This window comes from Xiphias gladius, chromosome 11, assembly GCF_016859285.1.
Source record: "Xiphias gladius isolate SHS-SW01 ecotype Sanya breed wild chromosome 11, ASM1685928v1, whole genome shotgun sequence".
Taxonomy (NCBI): domain Eukaryota; kingdom Metazoa; phylum Chordata; class Actinopteri; order Istiophoriformes; family Xiphiidae; genus Xiphias; species Xiphias gladius.
The window spans coordinates 17,715,918-17,740,829 of record NC_053410.1 but is presented as its reverse complement, the minus strand read 5'-3'; the positions used below and the strand labels follow the sequence as shown (position 1 = coordinate 17,740,829).

The 24,912-nt window shown below is 40.8% G+C and overlaps 4 protein-coding genes across 10 annotated transcripts in view; 2 read left to right on the top strand and 2 right to left on the bottom strand.

The window, feature by feature from the left end:
* mcu (mitochondrial calcium uniporter) overlaps window positions 1-1,278 on the top strand; it is a 50,840-nt gene extending 49,562 nt beyond the window's left edge. For all 3 annotated transcript variants that reach the window (XM_040138614.1, XM_040138613.1, XM_040138615.1), the window contains 2 exons: window positions 352-468; window positions 683-1,278. In XM_040138614.1, coding sequence (XP_039994548.1) covers window positions 352-468; window positions 683-763 — 198 coding nt within the window. In that variant the 3' untranslated portion in view covers window positions 764-1,278. The remainder of the gene's footprint in view (window positions 1-351; window positions 469-682) is intronic.
* A 4,943-nt stretch (window positions 1,279-6,221) lies between these two features.
* On the top strand, window positions 6,222-15,273 carry oit3 (oncoprotein induced transcript 3). Of its 2 annotated transcripts, XM_040139512.1 has the most exons (10): window positions 6,245-6,329; window positions 8,078-8,182; window positions 8,431-8,805; window positions 8,919-9,029; window positions 10,392-10,538; window positions 10,647-10,769; window positions 11,430-11,590; window positions 11,765-12,177; window positions 13,603-13,702; window positions 13,887-15,273. In XM_040139512.1, exons 2-10 carry the CDS (start codon window positions 8,143-8,145, stop codon window positions 14,037-14,039), a joined length of 1,623 nt encoding a protein of 540 aa, XP_039995446.1. In that variant the 5' UTR covers window positions 6,245-6,329; window positions 8,078-8,142; the 3' UTR covers window positions 14,040-15,273. The 2 variants fall into 2 exon arrangements, with proteins under 2 accessions (XP_039995447.1, XP_039995446.1); XM_040139513.1 differs by lacking the exon at window positions 8,078-8,182 and having other exon boundaries at window positions 6,222-6,329; window positions 10,416-10,538.
* pla2g12b (phospholipase A2, group XIIB) lies at window positions 15,249-17,212 on the bottom strand. The gene is made up of 5 exons (XM_040139515.1): window positions 17,075-17,212; window positions 16,588-17,017; window positions 15,974-16,062; window positions 15,672-15,837; window positions 15,249-15,464 (listed from the first exon to the last, which is right to left on the bottom strand). The coding sequence occupies exons 1-5, from the start codon at window positions 17,210-17,212 to the stop codon at window positions 15,346-15,348; spliced, it is 942 nt and encodes a 313-aa protein (XP_039995449.1). The 3' UTR covers window positions 15,249-15,345.
* A 1,599-nt stretch (window positions 17,213-18,811) lies between these two features.
* Window positions 18,812-22,970, bottom strand: LOC120796670 (uncharacterized protein C6orf118-like). 4 transcript variants are annotated; one of them, XM_040139710.1, is made up of 10 exons: window positions 22,877-22,970; window positions 21,831-22,459; window positions 21,482-21,604; window positions 20,769-20,828; window positions 20,292-20,416; window positions 20,147-20,208; window positions 19,688-19,872; window positions 19,427-19,480; window positions 19,243-19,304; window positions 18,812-19,128 (listed from the first exon to the last, which is right to left on the bottom strand). In XM_040139710.1, exons 2-10 carry the CDS (start codon window positions 22,455-22,457, stop codon window positions 19,080-19,082), a joined length of 1,347 nt encoding a protein of 448 aa, XP_039995644.1. In that variant the 5' UTR covers window positions 22,458-22,459; window positions 22,877-22,970; the 3' UTR covers window positions 18,812-19,079. The 4 variants fall into 4 exon arrangements, with proteins under 4 accessions (XP_039995644.1, XP_039995645.1, XP_039995646.1 ...); XM_040139711.1 differs by lacking the exon at window positions 20,769-20,828; XM_040139712.1 differs by lacking the exon at window positions 20,769-20,828 and having other exon boundaries at window positions 21,530-21,604.
* Window positions 22,971-24,912: the final 1,942 nt, after the last annotated feature.

Genomic DNA, 24,912 nt, shown 5'->3' with positions numbered 1-24,912 from the left:
AACCTTACTGCTAGTGGGCACAATGGTCATTAATTTTGGTGCTTTTTTTGTGCCTAATAATGTGACGGATCATTGATTCTTTTAGCACATTTTGCAGAAACTCTTTTAGCAACCACAGAAAGAAGCGTTACAGTGATGAAATATAATGGTTATCCTCTCTGTGTAACACCCTGCACTAGACAGTGATATTTTTAGCTTTTGAAAAGGCTGATCTGGTGACACAGTTACCCTTCGAAATTGAATTCAGCATTCATGAATTACCATTTGATGTTTGATATGTCACCAGAGGGATTTGGCCCAAGGACAAGGCTATCTGATAAATGTTCGTCTGTGTCTCTCTCTAACCTGCAGGAGTATGTTTACCCCGACGCTAGAGATAGACAGTATCTGCTGTTCTTCCACAAGGGGGTGAAAAGGACACGCTTCGACATTGAGAAGTACAATAAGCTGAAAGAGGATATTGCCGAGGTACAGTCGCCTGGTGAAAGCTGGATGTTTTGTGACTGAAAAAATGAGCACAGTAGTCACACTGGGGATTCACACATTTTATAGTTCCAGTACTTGAATTTGTAACGGCCATTGATAGACCTACTTTCATACCGTTCCCCACACACTTTCGTCTCTTTTTTTTTTTCTTTTTTTTAAACCGACCACCCTCTCTCTCCCTGTCTACCCTCTCCAGGTGGAGTTGGATCTGAAGCGTCTTCGGGACCCGCTACAGCTCCAGCTCCCAGTTCAGCAGCTCACCGCCAGTAAAGATTGATGGAAAGAGTGACTCCCTCCTCTCTCAGCTCCTACAAGCCCCTTTCCCTCTTCCCTCCGACCGTCCAACACCCTTCTCCCTCCCCTTTTACCCCCAACTATTTCTCAGACTCCTCCCTCCCCTCACCCGGTCCCTCCCACATCCATGATCCCATCCCTTTCTTAACTGCGGGAGTTAGTTTTTTTCTCTTAATTATTTTTTTTAATTTTAATTTTTTTTCTGTTTTCTTTTTTGTTTCGTTTTTTTCTTTTTACTTTCCTGACTGAAAACTCTAGCTGGAATTGCAAGTGAAAAACATTAAAAGACGAAGAAGGATGGTGAGAATACCAGGGACTTAAAAACACGTACAGCTGAGGTTGATGAGGATGATGAAATGGACGACGAAGACGATGATGATGGAATAAAACTGGGCACTGTGGATATTATCACTCCTCTAGACGCTCCAGGACAGACGACATGCAGAGGGGCATTGTTGAGTTTGGTTGTGTCTTTGTTTGTGTGTCTTTGTGTGTGTGTGTGTGTGTGTGTGTGTGTGTGTGTGTGTGTGTGTGTGTGTGTGTGTGTGTGTGTGTGTGTGTGTGTGCGTGCGTGCGTGTGCGCAACTTTCAGGGTACACTGGGACACCGACCCTGGCCACACTGCGGGTCGACACAGAAGTATAGTCCTGCTTCCTTGAGAAGTCAAACTGTCAACACGCACACACACACCTACTCTTGGTTGATGCAGGCTCCAGGGAGACTCTCTATCCCATATGTTAAAGTTTACAAGGAAGTCCTGATTGCAGTTGCACCATCAGGGAGACCTTCGTCTTCCTGTAGCTGAACTCTGCTGCCCCTCCCTCCCCGGGCCACACCTCCTACAGGAGACGGACAGATGTCCCTCCCAGTGTGACCTTTGTCAGGAGCTTGTCTCAACTCACAGGATGTAGGCATGACTGCGCCTTGTTTCCTCTTCCTGTTGATGTCCTGTAGCCGCCTGGTCTGCGCAAGTATGAGAGTAATACCGACAACAACATCACTGTGTGTTCTTTTATTCCAAAAAAAAAAAATATTTTGGCACTTTTTATTTTGAAAGCCATAGTATATTTGTTATGAAAAGAATATAAATATATATATATATGTATACAATCAAATAAACAAATGACCAGAGGCTAGTTTTTTCAGTGGGGGGAGGAGCTCTCTTACAAACATCACTTCATGAGAAACTCATTTACATCCTCTGAAGATCTCCTACCACAGAAGACCCCCACTAACGCACACCCGCAATGTGACAGACACACACAGATACAGAGCATTCACTGTATGCTATTTCATATCTTTTCATGACAAACACACACAGTATATTTCACAGTAACTATGTCCAGGTAGGATGTAAGGCTCCTGTGCATGGCCACCAAAGGGGGGAACAATGTTGACGCCAAATCAGGGTGAACAAGGATTGGATTGGAATTGTTTTTGAGCAGTGCCATGCTTGACCTCTGTAATCATCTCATGACTGCAAAGATAGCTGCTGAACGGGGTTAAAATGTTTAGAGACCATTGCCTCAGACAAACCCACAGGCATGTTATAGTTTAATATATCTGATGAACTGAATGGCTTTTTAAAAAAAAGTAAAGCCGCAGTTTACAGGAGGAGCATAATTTGAATAAATTGCCTGCAGTTCAGTATCCCCTTCTCTCAGTCTCATATATTTTTCCTTTTCCAATTGAACGTATTATTCGAAGCTTATAGACAAAATAACGCCTGCTCCAAAAAAAAAAAAAAAAAGCATCATGGCATTGATTCATAGAGGCTTTTTTTTGTCCTGAAATAAAGCCAGAGTTTTCTCCTCCCACTGTTGCTGTAATGCCCCCCTGCTCCTTCGATGGCAAGGCAGGGTAGACTGCATGCTGTGGTATGCCCTCAGTAGAAATTTGTGAATGTGTAGGAGCATTATTGCAATTTTGTACTTAATTGGACACTTTTCTTTGCCACATCTAGCTGAAGTCTCATCCCCCCGATCAGTTAAATCCAAGGTTATAGAAGCCATATGTTTATGTTGTCCTTTTTTTTTGGATGGTCACTGAATACATTTTTGTCGGCTTAGTTTTCTGTCCAGTGTGTGGATTAGTGGCCCTCTCTCTGGTCCCATATATGTCTCAAAGGAAATAAAAAAGGTCTCAAAGCCAGTTATTTTCACTCTGCACTGCTGTAGATCACCTCTGCAGAGGGGAAGCACAATGACATTACATCCCTGCACACAGACTCTAGTTTAAGATCATATCCTGCTTGTGTGTGAACAGTTGGCTGAATCCCACTGAGGAGATCCTTGTGTTTTAACTGCAGGTTTTTTTTAAATAAAAATGCAAGATTTTAAGTCAAATCAAAAGTTAGCCGTGCAGATCTCAAAGCAGGATTTGGTCTGGTCTGTTACTGTGTGTGTTGGTGTGTGCATTATATCCAAGGTAAACGGGGCCTTTTGGATGATTAATGATTTAAACCGTATAGACATATAGCAATTTGGTGTTGTCTATAGCAATGACAAGATCATTGAGAAAGTTAATCTTTGGAATGACACCTTCATACAAAGGACGGTTGTATTTGAATGTTTGCGAGTGTTTATCAACCTTGCTGTGTGTGTGAGAACGTGTTTATTGAATCCACATGTTGACGAGCATGAGGGCAGTGCGGGCAAAGTTCAGATCACCATATTCATGAATACTTAGCCCTTAATCCCTGCCTTTCAGTGGTGGTGCAAATCAATTCCGCTCTCATCCCGCTTCATAGCCATCATGAGGTTTCAATTAATTTTTCCTTACTTACACCAGCACTAACTTACACGCACCATGCCACACACAAAGTGACGACGGTGTTTCCTTGGAGATGTACTGTGGGAGGTGAGAGAGTTGAGGCTTCAATCCTCCCCTCTGCTGTTTCTACACAACACTTGTCTTCATCATCACCTCCTCCTTTTTATCATGCCATCCACCGTTTATTGCCTCTGTTTTTCTCTCGCTTTTATTTTTTTGAAAACAAAATATATCAAATATAGGGAAACTTTATTATAAAGAGGGTGTTGCATGAATGTATGTTTACATGGGAAAATTATGTAAAAATAAAAAAAGATGATTTATCAAAAAAAAAAAAAACCAACAACAACCTGCAAAGATAATTTCAGAACGTTGTTTGTAGAGATTCCTAGTTATAAAGGCCAGTGGACAGGGCTGCGTCTTTAGAGCCTGCCCGGCCAAATCTGACGTAATCCCCGCCAACCAACTGCTCAAACCCCATCAAACCCCAGTCCCATCTTCACCTTATTTACTCCCATAAACCTGCCCTCAGTGTGCATTTGATACTCCCCAATAAATGGAAAAACACCCTCCATCCTCATTGCACCTGTAAAGGAGGCTTTATGACCTCTTGACCTCAGTTACTATCGTCCAGGATCTGAGTGCAAAGGAAAAGTGTCAGGGGCACATCTTTTCGCTTACAGGGGAACACCTCCCATTCTCATCCCGCTCTCCTGTCATTTTCGTCCACCCTCAACCTTTTTTCTCCAAAATCCCATTATTATTCTATGTTTTGAATGTGTGTTATGTTTTCAATATCTTGTTTGTGTGCACTTACAATATGACATGTTTAAAATGCCTCAAGAGTGAAGCAGAATATAGGATTGAAAATGATCTTGTACTCCATTCTTACCTTTTTACTTTGTTTTTCTTGTCTTTTTTATTTTTCTTCTTTGGTTGACATATGATGCTGTAATGTTGGCAAAAAATAAAAAATGTAAAATCCTGTATCATTTATGAAATATGTATAAAAGAGAAATGTAATTCAATTATCAATAAAATCCTTATCCAGTTTTTGGAGCCAGTGGTCCAGTTGCGGTTTTTCTGTTGTTCTCGAAGCGAAGACTTGGTGATTAATGGACATATTACAAATATTTACAAGAAGCAGCTTTTCAAGGTCTTGACCTCCTCCTCTGGCTCTCCTTGGCCTCCAGCTCTCCCTGCACAGGACATCCTATGAGATAGACTGTGGGGATGAATTGAGCCTATTGAATACGTACATGAAGCAACAAATGGTTATAACGGTCTGTTGGAACTGCATACAAGTCTGAAAATCTAAGTTTATAAAAAAGGCAATGGAGAAACAGAGGGCTACGATCTTTTCCTTTTCCTCTCTATCTTCATTAGTTTTGTAGGTATTATGTCAGAAACAAAAGTACTGGACAAATTGAAATGTTGACCTAATGACGCTTGATGAAAGGTTTAGGGATCACCAAAATTATCACAGTTCATCCTGAAGGAGACATGAACATCTGTTACAAATTTCGTAACGCTCCATTCAGCCGTTGTTGAGACATTTCAGTACAAGCCTCATGGTGCCGCTAGAGTAAAAGTACAGATATCACAAATGTGATCATGCTTCAACCTCTGGGAACAATGACCCTGTGGACAAAATCTTCAGTTGTCATTGAGATATTTCAGTCGGGATCAAAGTGGTGAACAGCAGATCAACATTGCCATCTACAGTATATGTCTTGGCGAAAGAAAAGCAAACCTAACAGTATCTTTTAAGCTAATAGTGCTACACATTTCACAGCCGTGAAATTACTAAAACTGAACACAATCATCAACCTAAACCCTGTAAATATAATTGGAAAGTTTACACAAAAACCTGTGCTCTGTAGGACTTTCCTATACGCAGTGTGGTTATGCAGTAGTGTAATAAAGTGCTGATCAAATCTGCCTGTGCCATAGACTCTTGCAGCCAGGAGACCTCACAGTGTCTTATTTCCAGGAGTAATCACAAAAGAAGAATGGCATGTTCCACCTCATTTCTTCTAACAGCCTCGTGGATTAATGCTTCCATTGATTTAGTTACATATAGGAGATTAAAAACTGCAAGCATCAGGTTTGGACAGCTAGTAAACGAAGCTTTAGACATTTTCTGTCCTGTACTGGGGCTCAAGTAATGAGCTAGATGAGAACATATTCACTCTACTGGCACAGTTTGTCCTCGCTGAGAGTCTCGGTCTGCTCTCTGGTAAATCCTGAGTGTGCAAACTCTGCCATTGCCTTGAAGTGAAGGATGGTGCCGCATGACACTAAGCAGATTAACCAGCTCGGTTTAATGCTGCTGGAGATTAGATCATTGCTCATCTCTCCACGCCCTTTAAATCTGGAATAATGAGAAAGACTACATAGACATGTAAAAGTATCATAAGTCCCCACCGCACTTTTTCTCAGTGTGAAGGCAAAAAAAAAAGAGGCATGTTTGGGGTAGTCTAAGGTCTTGTGTGTGGAGATGGAGGGAGGTGAATGTGAGGACTGCTCAGTCTGAAACAATGGGAGGATGGTCCTGTTACTAGATTTGGGGAGAAGAAGGTCAGAGGGTCAAGGTGAGAAAGAGACATGACAATATGACACATACAGATAAGAGGTGCATATTAAAGGCAGACTTTCCCTAGGATGGGCACATACACACTCTACACATACACACTTTCCAACTCAGAGAAAACATATCATGCTATTTTTGGTGATTACCAGTCTGCTGCAGGAGTTTCTTGCAGTTGCAGGGGAAGGTGAGTGGAACATTTTTTATGTTGTTTACACCCAAAACAAGAAGGTATCTCCTGTACTGAGATGTATGTACAGCATTGAGTTTGTGTTTTATTTGTGTAGTTATGGTGCTTTTTTTCCCTCTCTCTCTCTTTTTTTTTAAACTATAGATTTAAGGATAAAGCAGACATTATACTATATTATTCATACTGTCAACAAATCCCATGAAAAGACCAAAACCAATAATGTGTTTGTTAATCTTTCAATACTTTAATTCCAAACCAGATTACGACACTCATCACCAAGCCAAGTAATTTCTACTAAATATGTGCATTTTTAAAAATTGGGTCTCAGATATAAAGTACTTTCATTTTAAAAAGGCTAAATAATTTCCTAAAATAGATGGGCACTATAGTTTTTTTTGCAAATGTCATTCAAGCTGGGGTAAATAGTGGATTTCTTGGGGACTATTTTTAGCTGTGGATTAATACACGTTTGGTGCAGTATTTCCTGCAGCAGAATGAGTATGTGGGATTGACTCAAAATAAACTACAGTGCCCATGTTCATATTAATGTAGTACATGTCAGCCGGTGCAACGGTATGGCTCACCTATGTGTTTGAGTAGTTTTTGGACAATAATGGGGGTTTATGGTACAGAGAAGTAAGATATATCAGACTCCAGATAAACAGGGAGTACTAGTTTGTAGGATCAGTTCATTATTGGTTCTGCTGTTTTTTTTATAGGATTCGTTGAGTACAAGAAAAATACAGAATAATGCCAGCTTTATTCTGTAACAAAAAATATTTATCACAAAGAATAATAAGGTTGGACACATGTCAAGTGTGGGTCTTCATGTTCATGCAGACCCCGTAATTTTTCTTACCATAATTTGATGTACACGAAATGATTTTCATGCAAGGTATGGGAAGCATAAACATTCAGCTAAATGGAAAGCCCAGAGCACTGTTTAGAGTGGTGGTTACTGCAGCAGTAAGGTGTTATGTGCTGGTTGTTTTCTGGCTGTGGCCTGTCACGGAAGATGCTTTACTGCTGAGCTGATCAATCTCCTGCTGCTTCTTCGTCCCTGCTGATTCTCAGTGATCAACACTTACTCTCACTCTTGCCCACATTGCTCCCTCCCGACATCCCTCAAGTTTTCCTTTTTCTGTTTATTTTACGTCGACCTCTTAATTACACTGTTGAGAAGGCATGATGAGGGGTGAGGCTATTAATTGTTTTCTGCACTTTGTTTACCCTGCTTGTTCATTTGATGTCCTGACTCTGCACAACGGGCTGTAGTGAGAGGAGTCACCACTGACAGAACTTGTTAGATAAAGGGCCCTTTGTGGATGGCTTGTTGGCTTTTAGTTCAGTTACAGTTGACTCTGTTTTACAGTTTATCTTGAAGGTCCAAAGGTTTGCTTCATGGTAACACGTTTGCACAAGTCACCAGTATAGATACAATACATTGGACAGGGTAAAAGATTTTAGTGCTTGTCTATGGACTGAGCAGATATTTGAACCTTCCCCAACGTAACTAATAGTATTATCTTGAATCAACATCAGTGCTAAAGGGTCCAAATCCCTAAAATGACACCTAGTGATATCTAGCCACGCAGATTATTTTGGTTTCAGAGATTTCTGTTTTCACTGAAACTGGAGAAATAGCCCCTATGAAAACCATTGGCAGCGAGGTCTGGAATATTCAGAGTTAAGGGGGCGGAAGCCTCTTTCGATTTTTTTAAAATGTAATTTTTCAATCCTTTTAGGAGCAGAGACAAAATTAATTACACCCCTATTATATTGATGTGGAGGCAGAAATCAAAAACCGGGGATGATAAAAGAAAAACTCTGCATGGCTGCAGTAGAAGAAAGTAAGCAAATGCATATGTTTTCTTCACATAATCTGGGGGAAGTTACCCTTTAATAGTGATGGAGAAAGTATTGAGATCTTTTCCTTAAGTAAAAGTAAAGTCTTAATCTGAAAAGTACCCTTTCACACCCTATACATTGTCCAGCCATTCCTCCCTGGTTCGTCCTCCTCATCTTAAAACACACGTTAACATCATGTTCATGTATAACCAGTTTTGTTCATTTTGGCCATCTCAAACACATGCCTCAGACCTGGACCCGTGCTCTGCCTACATCAGCCTGAATGAACCCTGGAGGAACACGGACTACCACGTCAACCAGTCGTCTGGCGTGCCGCTGTGTGACAGCCGCATGTCTGGAGAATGGTACCGCTTCACTGGCATGGCCGGGGATGCCATGCCCACCTTCTGCATCTCGGAGAACCACTGTGGCACCCACGCTCCCATCTGGCTCAACGGCAGCCACCCTCAGCCCCATGAGGGTATTGTCACCCTGTCTGTGTGTGCCAGCTTCAATGACAACTGCTGCCGCTGGAACGCCAGTGTAGATGTGAAGGCCTGTACTGGGGGATACTTTGTCTATCGCCTGCCCAGACCCTCAGTCTGCTTCCATGTTTACTGTGGCCGTGAGTGAGCATATCTGATATGTATAAAGGCTTTTTTTTTAAAAATCTATGGTACTTTTCATTTTCTTTTTTATTGTTGTGTTGATATGTTTATGTGCATGTATGTTGCACAGATTTCTATGATATCTGTGATGAGGTGGACTGTGCAGGTTCCAATTGTCCTGAGTCTGACTGTCGCTGTGTACCTGGAACTGCGCTGGGACCAGACAGACAAACATGCCTGGGTGAGACAGACACAGAGGGAGGAAGAGAGGGGACAGATAAGTTGTGCAAAGGACAAAGATAAGCAAGAGAATGTGGAAGACGGATAGGCTGGAAATGGTTCCTGAAAAACAATAACAAGAGAATTCAATCAGACTGGATTTGCAGTATGTTCACCCAATGTTTTGACAAATACATTAATATTTCTGGACACCTGTTTTTATGCTATTCTTAGTCAAATATCCATGTTTACTTGACTTAGTGAGATCTTCCGAATATGGGCCAGAACTAGCAAGGACAACGAAAGCCAATAGGATCAAGCGATTTGTTTCTTTCTTTAAAGATTTTAATAGTATTTGTTGTCTTTAGAGATAGTTGACTTGCTTCACAGTCACTCATGTTGAGACTGGTTCATTTCAAAGAGTGAAAAAGTTCAAAAGAGTAACTTTGACATAAATGAATTTTAACCAAAGGTCTACTAGGATTTGATCACATTAGATTCAACTTTGTTATCATTGCATGAGTATCAGCAGCTCTGACTGTGGCTTTCAACTTCATCTCATAGCCTTCAGCATCACTTCATCCATTGCCAGGGATTTAAACCATTAACTCTCTTGCTCACACATGGATCCCAACCCGACTTCTTTCGACAGCTGTTTCAACTTGCTTGCTCACTAACTAGTTTTGACACATTCCTAATCGCAGCGCTGTTCGAGTGTTATAGCTGACTAAATATCTGGATATAAATTGTTTTAAAATCACATCACAGATTCTATTCTATCAAAATAGCTCCTCAGAATCTTTACATGTACACCTTAAAACTGGGGAACCATTGCTCTGGTGTACCATGACCCTGTGACTGCTGCCCCGGCCATTTTTATCTCATTTCTATGACCCTATTCTGAGTACTGTAAACAGGAGGACACAAGATTGTCTTTTGTGTTTGCTGACTTCACTCAAAGTGATTGTGTGTATATGTGTGTGTGTGTGTGTGTGTGGTACTCTAGATTGTATACCTAATGATGGGTGACAGGCATGCAGTGGGAACGTAGCCAGCCTAAAAACTGCCATTTTCTCATTATTCACCCATCAACCAAATCTGCCTTTCCCTCTGGCTCACAAATTAATTCTTCATTTGTCCAACCTCACTCCCTCTCCTTCCTCTCACTTTTGTCTCTCGGTTTATTTCATCCATCATCATTTCTTTGCCAGTCCGCTCAGTATTATAAAACTCAGGTCTAAAGTCCTTTAAATATGATTTATCACCCTCTTCCCTGAAACACTAGGTGAATTGCCTTGATGTAATAAACTTCACCTATCTGGTACTCAATCAATTAAAATAGGATGAAAATAAGACATATATATGATTATAATATCTGACCCAGGTGTGGTGTCTGTCCGATCTTCAGATGTGAATGAGTGTGAGAAGGGCAATGGTGGCTGTGCAGAGGTGTGTGTGAACACCAAAGGCTCCAGGCGCTGTGAGTGTGGGCAGGGCCGTGTGCTGGATGAAGATGGTCACAACTGCAGAGGTACATCTTTATATTTGACACACCAGCCGGTGCTGTACTGAGATAATTAAACCAACGAACCACAAAGCGTTCTTCATCTTTTCCTTTTCTTTGTGTTGCCTCATGCAGAGATAGCAGGCTGCCACGTTAACAATGGAGGCTGCAGCCATGGCTGCTCCTCGCTGCTGGACTTTTATCAGTGCCACTGCCCCAGAGGGCTGGAGCTGGGGGAGGATAAACGCACATGTCAGGGTGTGTATGTGTATATGTGTGAGAGAGAAAGGCAGATACGGTAGTTAGATAATCAGTCAGAGAGCAAGGCAATCTGACAATCAGATGCATGCTTGCACTACTCTGAAAAGATGTTCTAGATAGCAGAGATTTGACCAAAATCCATTTCTTCGGGCCATGACTGATATTTTTAACATAGTGCAGGATTATTGATTTCTCAGGGAGGATCCTTAATCATATTAGCAGTGGAAACAGGACTGGGCAATACTTTTCCACAAACCTTTTGTTTTAGAAATTAGACAATCCTGGTGAAAACAATGTGTTACTTTCAGTTGATTCACCTCTGACAACATTTCAAAACTCAAAGATGTTCAGTGCACTATCACACAAAACAAACAAACAGACAAAAACAGTAAATATTCACAATGGAAAAACTAGGACCATTAAATATTTGGCGTTTTTGCTTTAAAAAGATGCTTTAATAATGAATCAGTTATAAAAATTGTTGCCAGTTGGTTGACTACTGCATCTTTCTTTTGCTGGTTTTTATGTACTCAGACATCTTACGGATTGTGTGCTAAGTCTTCATCTAATCACATAACTGTGGGATGATTTTATGCTTCTCTTTGTTATTGTATCCATGCATTGTTTCATGTTTAGTGCCGTTTTTCTTTCCCACAGTGCCAGTCCAGTGTGATTCTAGCTCTATCACCGTGTCAGTCCCTAAGGACCTTGTAGGAGGACTGGAGCTCTTCCTGTCCAACTCGTCTTGTCGAGGTGTCTCCAATGGCACACACATCAACCTCAACTTCAGCCTCAAGACCTGCGGCACAGTGGTGGAGGTCAGAGATAATGAGTTAGATTTTTAGACTGAGTGTGCACAGGGTTTAGTCTCTGTGGTAAGCGGTTGGGGAAATATTTGATTATAATATCACTACATTAAAGACCTGTGCCTTAAAAGTGGGTTGTGTGAGGTTATCACTGAAAAAGCAATTAAGGTTAATGTTGGGCCTCAGGTGACAGATGAGAAGATTGTGGGAACCAACCTGGTGACAGGCCTTCCTAGGAGCAGCCCAGGTAGCAGCAGAGACTTGATTGTCCGCACCAGCAGGTTAGTGCTCCCAGTCACCTGTGAGTTCCCCAGGGAATACCACGTGTCGGACGGATACCAGGCAAGTCTGCGCAGCTCAGCCCTGGAGCTGGCAGGCCACAGTGAGGGAGTCTTCCCCTTCTCCCTGGAGCTCTTCAAGAACGGAGAGTTCTCAGAGCCCTACCGCACCCCGCCCCAGCTCCGCCTGCACGACTCGCTGTTCTTCGGGGTGGAGCCCAAGGAGAGAGTGGAGGGCCTCTCTGCACTGGTGGAGAGCTGCTTCGCCACACCAGGCCCCAAAGCTGACCAAGCCCTCAAGTATTACCTCATCAAAGATGGGTGAATAGTTTGGAAGTTTTATCAGTTTTAATGCCACATCTTGTGCTACCAGCACTGCTGATACAGTATAATCTTTACTTTACAAGTGAATAGGTCTCTGTTTTGCTACCACCTAATGAAAAAAGATATCATACACCAGTGATTCAAGCTACACCCAGTTCATGAAACATTTTATATTTGCCAGTGTCAGGTAGGTCTTCCTGGAAAAAATCATCTACTACACAGGGAGCGATGTGTTTTGTAGTACCTGAAATAACAGGTTTGTTTATAGTAATTAGAGGATTTTATGCACTATGGTTGTCCAAAAAGAAAAAAATGCTATTTATAGAAACATATTTTCAAAATACGATTAGTAGTATGTAGTCATGCAACTAGATTTGTTTTTACTTGCCCAAGTTTTAAGATATCTCACTCTGGTATTTCTGTCTTCACCCCATTACAATGGTAGTAACAGGAATTTCGTTTTGGGGCTCATAGCACTGTCCATTTCATTTAAAAAAAAATCCCTTTTCCCAGAATCAGTGTCCCTGTTAGTCTGGACTATTCACGGAACATACTGTCATCAGTTTTCATAGCGAATTTTTCTTTTTGTTGAAAGTCGTTTCAATAAAAATCTTCAATAGTGAGGTGTTATTACAGACACAGACGTGGTGCACAGAAATTATTTCTGAAGACCCTTGGTTATTAAATTTTTCAAATGTAATTTTTTCATTGCTGTGAGCTCCACAGATGAAATTCCACTCCCCTCCACTGTATTGAAGTGGAGGCAGAAACCTCAGTGATAGATATTTCATAACCCGAGCAAATAAAAACAAAACTGCATGGTACTGTAATACTAGAAGTAAGAAACTGCTTTTTTGTAATCTGGGTGAATTTATCCTGTAAAGTGTCATGCTCATGCAAACACTAAAAACTGCTGAATTTTTTTCATGAATACCAGAATTGCTTTTAGTCCTGCAACATTAATAGTTTTTATAATTAACTTCCAGAGGGTCAGACCCAGCTGCTTAGTTTTCACGAAGCCTTAGCATCAGCTGCTTGACAGTCATAGGACAGGAAATCTGCACTCCTTCAAGGAAATGTCAAATGAAAAATGCCATTGGAAGCCCGTACACAGGCTTAATGTGGCAAAAGAAGCATGGTTTGGGTATAAAAATCAGCCCTATCATCAGGGTTACACAGACTTTTGACAAACCATTTGATGAATCCAGATTAAGAGGTCTTCTTTCTGCTCTACCAATACCAACAGAGCAGGGTTACATCTATTTTCACAATTTCCCTTTAAAAATACAGCGGTGTTTCAGGGCCTTGGGGCAGCTACACTTGATGAAGTAGCTTTTTAGAAATATAAATGGATAACTGCGTACTGTCTTAAGATATCACCTGCATGTATGGCTCTATTTCCCCGTCCCGCTTCCAATTCAGGTGCATCTCTGATGAAACAGTGACACAGTACTCATCAAAGGACCGGCTCTCTAAGCACTACCAGGTCCCTGTCTTCAAGTTCATTGGCAAGGACAACCAAGTGAGTAACAGAAGCATGCTGGGAGCCAGCTGGCTAGTGTGCGTGGGCTTGTGTCTTTATAGCACTACGATATAAAGAATGCATTCATAGATTCATAGATTCATCTGATTTAGCAGTGTCCTTACACTGTGAGGGTGTTCTTCTCTATCTCTGCTTAAAATAAGCTTGTTTCCTCTGTTTACAGCAAGTGTTCCTTCACTGCCAGGTGTTAGTATGCGGGGCAGGAGACACCCGCTGTGCTCAACATTGTCAAGGACGAGTCCGACGAGAGGTTCGGACCAGTGAACCTCAGGGCCAGCACACACTGAGTGGAGGCCCCATCTTCATCCTGCCTTAGTCATGATGTCAACACACAGCCAGGGAACACCATGAGAACAGGCCAGGAGCACAAGCAGGGGATCAAAAAAATTACATTTACTTTTAGATTAAAGATGGCCTGACCATTTCAGATTATTTGGTATTTAAAACACAAAACAAAAGTAGGTGTACACACACAGGGTAGTCCATTGTACTGTGCTTTTTAAAGTCCTACATATGCTTTACACATATACATGCAGATGTAAAGTATGCAAACTCCTCTTTTTTCCAGTTCCAGTGTCACACGCATCACTGTAGATCACTTGAATTCTGGTTAATGCATCCAAGTTTGTTTATCTTTGCCGCTCTGGCTGGCAGCACAATTTACTGACATTAAAATGAATGACATTTCTATTAGAAATCATTTGGAGGGGGCCACAGTTCATCTGTAACAACTCCAGCATGACGGATGATTTTCTAGGTCACACTTTCAGGCATCTCGCAGGCTTGATTGTGGCTTTAAGATTTTGTGGATTTATAAAAGTGGTTTATATTTCACACCAACATAGTTTTGAAAAATACATGTGGAACATCCCTAGATGTATTCTGACTCATTTGCTTGGTATAATTGATGGCTAGGGGGAGCATGTCACACATTACAGTGCAGTGGAAAAGAGATATCAGTGTGCTGTGCCTGGAAATTATGCACATGCTTCATCACTCTGACAATTAATCTAGAATTAATCATGTCAGTTAAAATGCAATTAGTCATACATTTATTCATAAAAAATAACAAATAAGTGACAAAAAACTTACAACAAACATTAACATAGTGGCTGTGATAGTCATTACATTTAACATGACACTGACTTAATGTTTGAGCAGACTAGTTTGATAAATGTTACATACCAGCCCACAACACACCATGCCCACCATATTAGTTATCTTTCTATCTAGAGCAAATGAAGTCAACCACAATATCCTTCCCATCAGGCATTTTTTTTGGAGTCATCAAAGTAATTTATGGTAACGGAGTCATAGAGGCCTAAAAACTGCCTCAAAAGAAAATGAAGTCTGGAGAGTATAAAATGCACGAGCGATTCATTAAGATTCTGAAAGTCATATTCAGATACCTCATATCTGTAAGTACTGCCTATGAATAAAACCTAAGAAACTGCTCCTTTGTCTTTTTTTTTAACTCCCTGGATCTGAATCTTGAGAGGGCTCATGTGAATGATCTCCTCCTTAACAAAAAGCCAATAAATACACAGTATAATCTGTGGAAATACTCGTGACTCTGTTATTTGTCTGTGAAAGTGTCTAGGAGTTGTGCAGAGTGTTGTGTGTCACAGCTCATCTCTCTCCTCTCCCTCGCAGACACACGCTGCCCTCTGGCTGTTCATGTAAGGCCTACAACCCAGAGTCCACACTGTGTTGTAGAGAGCGTCTGCCATTGACTCACAGGCTATGAAGAGAGACAGAGAAAGAAAAGGAAAAGAGTGAGAGGAGAGGCAGAGTTAATTTTTTTTATTTTATTTTGATAACTCACAAGAATGTGAGTTATCAAAATAAAATTCACTTCTGCTGGTGATGACATTGATACCATCCTATAAATTTTGCCACAGTACACAGCCAAGAAAAAGGGAGAGGTAACCATTTGCAAATATCTCACCTTGTACCTTCGACACAAAGCCCAAGCTCTTCTTAAGGTCAGAGCAGATGCCATGCAGACACAAGCGAAAGTTGGAGTCACAGTTGTACTTGCTTGTGCCACATGTGTCATAGCACATGTCAAGCTGGTTACAGCACTTTGTCATAGCAGGGATTCCCAGGTCAAGCTGTCAAAACAAAGAACTGTATTATGTCAGTACATCTTACTATTACAGAAGCTGGTGTTATGGTTGTGGTTAGCTCCATTATATGGGTTCTAGTGATGTAGTTCTGGGCTGCTGGCGCTATGGATAGGCCACCTACAGCGGCATTCACCTGGAATCCCACCAGAGAGGAGCTGCAGCCATTGGGCTCGGGGAGGTGGTAGCCGGGGCGAGGTTGAGGAACTTCGCCTGAGAAAAACAAAGAAATTCCATTTAATTGTTGAACAAACATGAAGATACAATAACAAAGTATTGTTATCACGTACTCCAAGTCAAGGATCCATATCTCTGTTCTTAGGTGTGTGCTATTTCACAGATAAGATGTAACTTCTGTCAGAGAAGATCTGCATTGATTGTGTAACTGTAAGTACAGTGCATCTACCTCCTAGAGTGATAAAGAGTCTGTATTCAGGTTTCAGAATCACCAGCCTTAAGGCCACGTACATTATCTTGGATCAAGACATAAGTTGCTGGTAAACTGACGGCAGAAGAATTGATTAAATTTGAGGGTTAGCTTGTGCTAAGGAAACAAACATAGTATCAGAAAGAATACTTGATATTCAACAACATAATGATGAGTTGAAATCCTACTGCGGAAAAATGTTTGGCTCCTCTGAAAACACCTCAGAAACTCTGACTATCTAGCTATCTCTGGGTGCCCTGAATCATTCCCACCTCTAGAGCAGTAAAGATTTGTTGTTCTCGGTAACTTACCGTATCTGCAGCGGTAATGACACACACCGTCGTGACCCCCCACCAGCTCAACCAGGGAGTCAAAGTATCCGTGCATAGTCTGGAAGCTATTTCTTATTGAGTTAAGGCTCCAACTGTTATTATCTTCATTAGCCAAGGGTCTGTCCATGGACTGGTTGATCTTGACTGGTCTGATTTCATTCCCCTCCTCCTCCTCAGAATAAGGTTGCTCCTGGGTGACAGCTTCTTCAGCAAGAGCTTCCATAGCAGGGGTGTGTCCGGCAGGACTATCACTGTCTATCCCCAGCTGCTCAGCTGTAGCACCATCTGCTACAAGGACATCCACTTTAGGTGTGTCAGCTGCTGTGTTATCCACTGCGAGTTTTTTAGCTAGTAGTTTGTCAAAAATTGTATCAGCTAAAGGTTCCTCAGCCACAGGTGCATCACCTACCTGGGTATCTGCGGCAGCTACACCTCCTTTAGGTGCATCAACAGAGGCAGCTGCAACAACACCATCATTAACAGTAGCTGAGTTCACAGCAAGGGCCTCCTCCTCCTCCTTTGCTTGAGTCTGGTAGTGGCCTAAAGTGGCACACATGCCCATGGACACGCAGAGGAGGAGCGGGACCACAGTCCGAAGCAGCATGGTGTTGAACTGGCAGCAGCCCAAGCAGAGGAAGCTCTCCACAAGGTGAGGTGGTGTTAACAGGGTGAGAAGGGCTTAGACAGTGAGGGACAAAAACACACTGTGCTCCTACAGGCTCTGTCAGCCAGAGAGCAGACTTTGACCGCTGATTAGGTTCTAGCAGACAGCAAGGCACTCTCTCATGTGGGTGGCAAAGGTCACCCCATATTGATCTAAAGACATCTTCTTTAATTCATCTAATCATCTCATTCTCTGTGATTCTTGAACACATTAAAAGAGTAATTTTCAATACAGTTTTATCCACAAAGCTAAAAATTTGATTTTTATGGGTCAAAAGTCACATGGAACTTGAGCCTAGAGGAAAACCCTCTCCGTACTCACTTTAACACTGGGCACATCGAATGCTGGTATTTCAGCCTCTGACCTTTATCAAGACATAGCAAACTTCAGACGATCCTCACTGTGTTTTGATAAAGATCACACACTGGTACTTCAGCACTGAATACGTACAGAGACAAACAGAGCATTATCTTACTCATTCTGCATGAGGTTGTGGGGTGGATTCTTTGTTCTAGTGCAAGCTTCAGTTTTTACCACATACAGCACTTTTCTCATATGTAACTGCTGCCCTCTTGTGTTTGAAAAGTAATGTGCTCCCAATGCTGTGGGAAGTGATTTTTTTTTTGTGTGGTCTTTTTTAAGAGTTCCCAGCCAACAACAGAGGTCTGTTTTACTGATAACAGTTGTGAATTATGTTATGAGATTTCTTCCTATGCCTTATTCAATCTGTACAAATGAATAGTTACTATTGTGTCCAGTAGCTAGAAATAAGAGCAGAGCTTGTTATCTTCCTAAACTTGATGGTATCATGTTCATGCGTCGCTCCATACAAAATAAATCAGAAAAAGATGGCTCTGAAAATATGCAGGCCTTTTGTTCTGCTTTGAAACGGTTATCCTTTCAATTCATTAACACATGGAAGTTGTTCATATTAACAAATACTAATTGGACTGCCCTGGGCCACTAAAACAACATATGTGAAGTGTCAAATTCACAACTCTTCTTAACTGCAGGGTGACTGGAAACTGTGAAACCTGACATCCTCTAATATGAAACACCACATGCGCATGTGATCACTGTGCCTGAAGCTCTTTCATAATTTAAGGCTTGAGAATGCTGGAGGTTAAGAAGCAAAAGTAAATTAATGTTCACTGCTAAGAGCAGAACAAACGAACTAAATGCAGTTACTCACAGCTGTTTTTAAGTTCAATTTTAAGGTATTTGTTCTTGTTGCACTTGATTATTTTCATTTAATGATATTAGTTATTTTTATGATACTTCTTTACTCCACTACTTTAATTTGACAGCTAAGGTACTAGTAGTTTAATACTAGTATAGTACTAGTTAATATGTAAATTAAGGTTTTACATACAAAACACACGATCTTCTTTTAAAATAGAATGCATTATTATAGATTAAACTCTCCAACATATTAAGTAGCTAATACTAGCTTCACATCAACAAACTACAACATCAAAACTCTGCTAAAATGTTGCATCAGTAACAACTGCTTGAATGCAGGACTTGTAATGGAGTGTTTTTGCATTGTGTTATTGCTTGCTTGCTGACTGCCAGTGGCAGTTCTAAATTATGGTCCACATTGTTATTTCTGGTAAAGAGATTCTCTGTATGTATTAAACTGACGGGCTATGACTAGGACATAGTAATCTCATAATAAAGTTTTTTCTGGTTGGTAAAGATGTGACTTCCTTCATTTTATTGCACATTGCTCTTTATCTAGTGTCTACTGTCCGACGTTCAAACTGCAATCTCAAGAAACGATGAACTGGTTTACTTGTTGATGAAGCTATTCACTGTCTGCCTGCAGATCACACTGTATTTCGTCCCACAGTGTCCTAATGGTAAAAACAGAGGAGAGCAGCAGTAAGTAAGAGTCACTTGGTTCCTTTAAACTATAGCAAAGTTGTCCAATCAATTGTGACGTTTTATAAGTGCAACATTACATGTACCGTCTTATGGTCTTGCTTGATTTCTCTTTGTCCAGCACTATGTTGATTTTGTTTTCCAGATTCTTGAGGGAAAAATACAGAGTAAAAAACATGACCCGCTATTAGGTAGCAGGACATGCATTTCAAAAATTGTAATACTTAACGAAAATGATGATATGGCAGAAAAAAGGTCAAACTCCCTTGCCTTGTTGGTGGTCTTCAGACGGTCATTTGAGGCTATCAGTCTCATTGTCTCTGTCTGGAAGCAAACACAAAAAGAAAGCTAAATAGAAACTGTAGCCATATGCATTTTTAGCAATCACCAATCACACTTTATTTCTGAAAGAGAGCAAAGGCAAAAATGTTCAATGTGATGTAAATGTCAAGCTGTGCTGTTCAAAAATTGTGTGGAACAGGGGTTAAGTGGCAAAAAATATGGAAGGATAAGCACTTTATCTCTCAGCACCTTTATTTCTTTGATGCATCTTTCGGTGGCAGTGGTTATAACAGTGGAAACCAGCTTCTCCTTAATCTCCTCCTCCAGCTGTTGGATCTCCGTCCACATGTACAACACCTGAAGCCTCTTGAACTGGACACTGTTGGTGTGGCTGATGGCACTCCCACTGTCCCGCAGCCCTGACAGAGATATATCTGTCCAAACACAGAGGAGTCAAGCACAAATGCACTGAACAGACTTATAGACTTAGATATATTTGTACTTGTACATACTTGCCTCTGCAGGCATTATAAAGTCACAGCTGACCCACTGATACTACAAAAGTCTCTTTATGCCTGATGGCATGACAAAGTGATTATTTGTTCAGTCACAAATGTGCTCTTGCCCTGCAGGGTAATGAACAGTACAGCAAATGCTTGGATGTGGTTTGCCAATGATTAGATATACCAATGTAGTCTTGAGACTTACTCTTCATGTCACTGTCCTCTGGGCCCGTGATAGCTGGAACATTGTGTAATTCCTTTTGGACTCTAAGGTTAAAAAAGAACAAATATGCTTCAACTGATAAGAATGTACAATATCTATTTTTTTGGTAGAGAGATCCTTGCCGTACCGTTTATTCTCCTTCAGAACTCTTCTGGCCTCCTGCTCCAGCCTCTGAACCTCTTTTTCAGCATCCTCCAACTCCATCTCCCTTACTTTGCTGTTGCTAAGATCTTTAAGTGAAGTATTTAGCAACTGTAACATAACAGCAACGACAACAACATATTAAGACTTTATTGTTTGCCGCAAACGCAAAAAAGAGAAATGCTTGTTCAGGACCTACTGCAAAACTATTTCAAGCTCCATCCTTGTGTTGAGAGTTTAATTATCTGTCATGTGCATCAGTCCGAGCCCCGTAAACATATTCTGCTTTCCCCCATGTCAGAAATACATGATGCTGTACTCTTTACATTGAAAATTAATTGAAGAGGGGGATCAATGTCCTTGACCGGTAAAAAGGCCAGGAAGTCACAGCCATGTCTCAGGTCTTCTTCTTCTTCTTCTTATTTAAATCTATACTGAATACATTATGGGCAATGTGCTTTACCATGTCATGTAGTGGTGACTGGGAAGCCATCATGTGGTTGACATACAAATCATAATCTGTCTGTAAAAAAAAAAAGGAAAACATGACCCATGAAATCAAAACTTTAATAAAATTGTGGAAATAACCTTATATGTCAATCTACTGGCCTTAGGGTTGTCACGTTTTTTTTTTTTTTTATTAACAAAAGCTTCACAAAAGGCATTTGTCACAAACACGACTGTGGGGTAAAGATCTTATGAATAAAATATCCAGCTATGTTAACCAATAATACAGTTTTTCCAAGTTAATGGAATATTTTAGCCACTATTAGATTATATGTACATAGTATGTTTGTATCCTCATAAAGTCTATTCAAAAGTACTCATTCCCCATTCATATAGTTTTAACAAGATTTTGGCCGCATGATAATGTTAACCTCGCTGTCTACTCATTACACCAAATGAATGCCGAGCAATGATCAGTTTAATTTAATTTCAATTTGGTGTATGTGCAAAACGCACAAACAAAACTTGCATGACCCGAAGACATTTCTTATGAATGGGCAGTAATGGAACTGTTGCCTCTGATGATCTGCTCCCTGATGTATCATGACCAGGGTCCAGGGTTTGCTCTACTTCCGCGTGCTACACCAGGGACCCACTCTCTCTTGGCTCTAATACATTTGACGACACATGCTAAAAATGTGCTAGTGGGTACAGAGGAAATGGAAAAACCTTAATTTCCCTTAGGATGCGTCCAAATACTGGCGAGCTTTCACATACATCATCAAAGACGTCACTGAACACCACAAGGCGGGCTCTGCTGGGCCAGCTCTGCACTGACAACTTCTTCAGTGCCTGGATATGACAAGAACACACACACACACAAAATTAGCAAGTTAAGATGTGTGTGAGAGCCTTTGTGTGTCTTTATTCATTCGCTTTCTGCAAGCGTATTGAGAGGGAATTCCAAAATTACCATCTCATTAAAAGTGGACATATTAGAAAACCTGAAAATTCAAAAAAAAAAAGTGCAATTACAAAACTAGTTGTGTGATGTCATAATTTGTGTGACCAGTCTTACCTTTTCTAGTTTCCTCTCATGCATTTCAACAATATCTGTTCCAGCCCAGAGGTCCTGCTTGGCTATGAATTGCCTGCCAAACCATTGTTTTGTCTTGAGCTGCTCTTCATTATTCAGCCTCTCCTGGTCAGAATGGATTGAGCAAAATTGCTGTTCCCCCTCCAGATCAGATGTTGAGTTAGGCTTCTTCTCGGAAAAGACTCCCGACTGGACTGGCAAAGAGTTTGAGGAACAAGGTAGGTTTATATCTTCTCTTCTGTCTGCATGTGATGAGCGATCAGTAGCCTGAAATTGTCGTGACTCAGAGTCTTCAGGCTCTACTAAAGCAGCGCTGGCGGTGAACTCAGAGGCAGACTCTTTCATTTCTTTCTTCTTTACACAGGTCAGTGCTTTTGTTCGTCTCTGCTGGAGTGTCAGAGGGTTTGGGGTTTCTTCTTGGCTCTGAGATGTCTTCCAGACAGACTGCTTCGTTTCCATATGAGGCTGACTCTGGTTCAGACTGCGGGGCCCCAGATGACCTGAGGAGTAGGTCCGGATATCAGCCTTCTGACCAGCTTCAGCAGCCAGCAGCAGTCTGTGGATGTCGCTCCCAAAGCACCTCGGCTTTGGCTTACAGCTGCTGGACATGGCTACGAAGGCACAAAGCATATCATTGACAAGTTTGTTTAAAGACACTAAAGTGATAATGTCAAATATACTGAACTCACCTCAATTCAAAGCAACGAAACAACAGGAAAACAATCGAAGAACAATTGACTCAGCAATGTTGTGGGGCTGAATAAGAATTTTCTGTGCTAAAAACACAAATTTGTGGGAAAAAAAAAAACTGAGGGAAAGTAACATAAAAGTGTCATTTAACTTTAAAATACAGACAGTGCTCGAACAAATCAAAGAGGGCTTCCACAGTCGTGAGGCACCAAGCAAAGAGCCAAAAGTATTTTTTTTGCTCAGTATTTTTGCTTTTACGTGTTTTAAATATATTACTAATAAGCATCTGAAGCATGTTAACAAAGCAGAATAACAGAAACGCTAAATAAAAACCTCACCTGTTAGCTAACTGTACTTTTATGCGGAATCACGACAGACAACAAACTTTCTCCACGTCTCCAACAGTCTTTTACTCGGTTCCCAAGGAGACCGAAACGCGTAGTGCTTGCGTTGCGTTCAGTGTCTTGTTATTAATCGTAACCATGAGCCTTAAGGTGCTAAATCTCATTTGTAGCCAAAGAGGTAAATAGTTGATGTTAAATTCATGTTACATCTGACAAATTATGCGTCTCAGGTTTAAGTTCAGGTTTATAGAAAGCCATGCATCAAAAAAAAAAAAAAAAAAAAAAGGAATTGGATTGCTAGGCTCCCAGCTAAATAACATGTAAAACAGTATTGGCCAAGTCATAAAATGCTTTACATGATGAAAATAACTTTATGTGGTTTCATTATTTGAAATGAATGATTCAGTCCCTGTAATTGGTTAAACAGGTAGAAGAATTCAACAATTCAGAGAAGGTGGAGTTAATTTCGAAATCCAGGGTTTTCAAGTCAGGTATAGGATCACCGACTGGTAAACTAGTGGTTTATTTTCCCTGTTTTCCTTCCTTTTTCTTGCAAACCGAACGCCAAATCCCAGTTCATTTGAGCCCATCTCTTCCACGACCCCATTCCACTGTATTTGCTGCCCTATGTTGAGCATTATCTCATAGAAAATGACGCTGATCTCAAACACTAAGCGATTAAAACACAACGAATTAGTCACAAGGCTTCATCTTAGTCCTCCATGTCATTATTAGTGCCACTTCTTTCTTTTTTTTCTTTCTCTGGGGCTGCAGAACCAGTCTACAAGTCAGCAGACTCAACATTGTTGCTGCTGCTTATGTCGATGCCATCAGAGTTCATCGGATCAGGGTAACTCCAGCTTTTGTCTTTTCTTTTCTTTTGGGGAGACCTCTGACAGTGTAAATAAAATGTTTGAGCTAATTATCAGAGTTGTCAGGTTATACAATGAACACATCTAGATTTTTGTCCGTCATCTGGCTTTACTGGGCACAGGGTGTTTTGAATTTAGTCAGGAGCCAGAAACAATACGTGACATGGTTGAAAAATGGTTTCTAACACTGCAAATGACAGAATTGCGTTCTGTAAATTCTTTAACATGGGAAACAATAGACTCCAACACTTTCTCCCTATTTCCCCATGTTTTCTTATTTTGTGACACACAAATGTTTCCTGCAGGCTACCACAAACCCTTGCACTCAGTAACCCAATTACCAGATAAATCGTGTAAACATTGGTTGTTGGGTAAATCTGATTACTGCAAGACTCCTGTAAATGCTTTAATCAAACTATTATCTTAATCGGGTTATTCACAATGATTGAGTTCTTGTGTGCAAGTAAATACACAGTCATGAGTATAGCCTACACTGCAGAAGAGAGGGAAGACGAGTTGGGGGGGGGGGGGGGGACTCAGGCCTCAGGGCTGGAATGGCCAGAATAAGAAAGCACCCAGATGGCAAAGCTGAGCATGAGGGAAGAGACAGTGTAACATGTTATGCTTCATTGAAACAAGAAGGGCTACACATTGGAATTTGCTTTCATTTGCATTCTTGTGTTTTCCATTAACAATTGATGTAACAATGTTAAAAAAAAAAAAAAAGAATGCAGAGGATGCTTGAAGATCTGAAGTGTTTACTTTCCAACTGAGCTTGTATTGCTGATGACAATGAACTTTCCAGTTTTATACATTACATAAAAAAAGGTAAAAGTCATAGATTACTTAATGTCTCCCTAGTAATATCCCAATTAGTGATGATAATGTAAATATACAATGATCACCTCTGTGGCTTGAGTGACATCAAAAATTTGCCTTAAATAGTTGCTGTATTCAAGAGCACTATGAAACAAAAGTGCATAATTGCAATTAAAAAAACTTAAACTAGGGAAGTCTGAGCAAAAAAGTAAGGAAACGTGGAGTGATGAGTCATCCTTCACGCTCTTTTTACTCCTTCCAGATGAGTTTAAATTTGGAAAAACCCAAAGGATGTGAATTCTGTAGTGGTGGGCAGCCATCTTGTTGAAATGAATGGTT

Bases quoted from the DNA above. Each gene is read 5' to 3' on its own strand.
- oit3 (XM_040139512.1), top strand. From the start codon at position 8,143: ATGATAAAAGAAAAACTCTGCATGGCTGCAGTAGAAGAAA. The intron at 10,770-11,429 runs GTGTGTATGTGT...TCTTTCCCACAG, and splicing joins GGATAAACGCACATGTCAGG to TGCCAGTCCAGTGTGATTCT. The intron at 11,591-11,764 runs GTCAGAGATAAT...GTTGGGCCTCAG, and splicing joins CCTGCGGCACAGTGGTGGAG to GTGACAGATGAGAAGATTGT.
- pla2g12b (XM_040139515.1), bottom strand. From the start codon at position 17,212: ATGCTGCTTCGGACTGTGGTCCCGCTCCTCCTCTGCGTGTCCATGGGC. The intron at 15,838-15,973 runs GTAGGTGGCCTA...TTGTTTTGACAG, and splicing joins GATTCCAGGTGAATGCCGCT to CTTGACCTGGGAATCCCTGC. The intron at 15,465-15,671 runs GTGAGATATTTG...CTCTCTTCATAG, and splicing joins CTTTGTGTCGAAGGTACAAG to CCTGTGAGTCAATGGCAGAC.
- LOC120796670 (XM_040139709.1), bottom strand. From the start codon at position 22,478: ATGCTTTGTGCCTTCGTAGCCATGTCCAGCAGCTGTAAGCCAAAGCCG. The intron at 20,829-21,481 runs GTTTTTCCATTT...TTTTTTTTACAG, and splicing joins GCATCCTAAGGGAAATTAAG to ACAGATTATGATTTGTATGT. The intron at 19,873-20,146 runs GTAAGTCTCAAG...GTGTTTGGACAG, and splicing joins AGAGGACAGTGACATGAAGA to ATATATCTCTGTCAGGGCTG.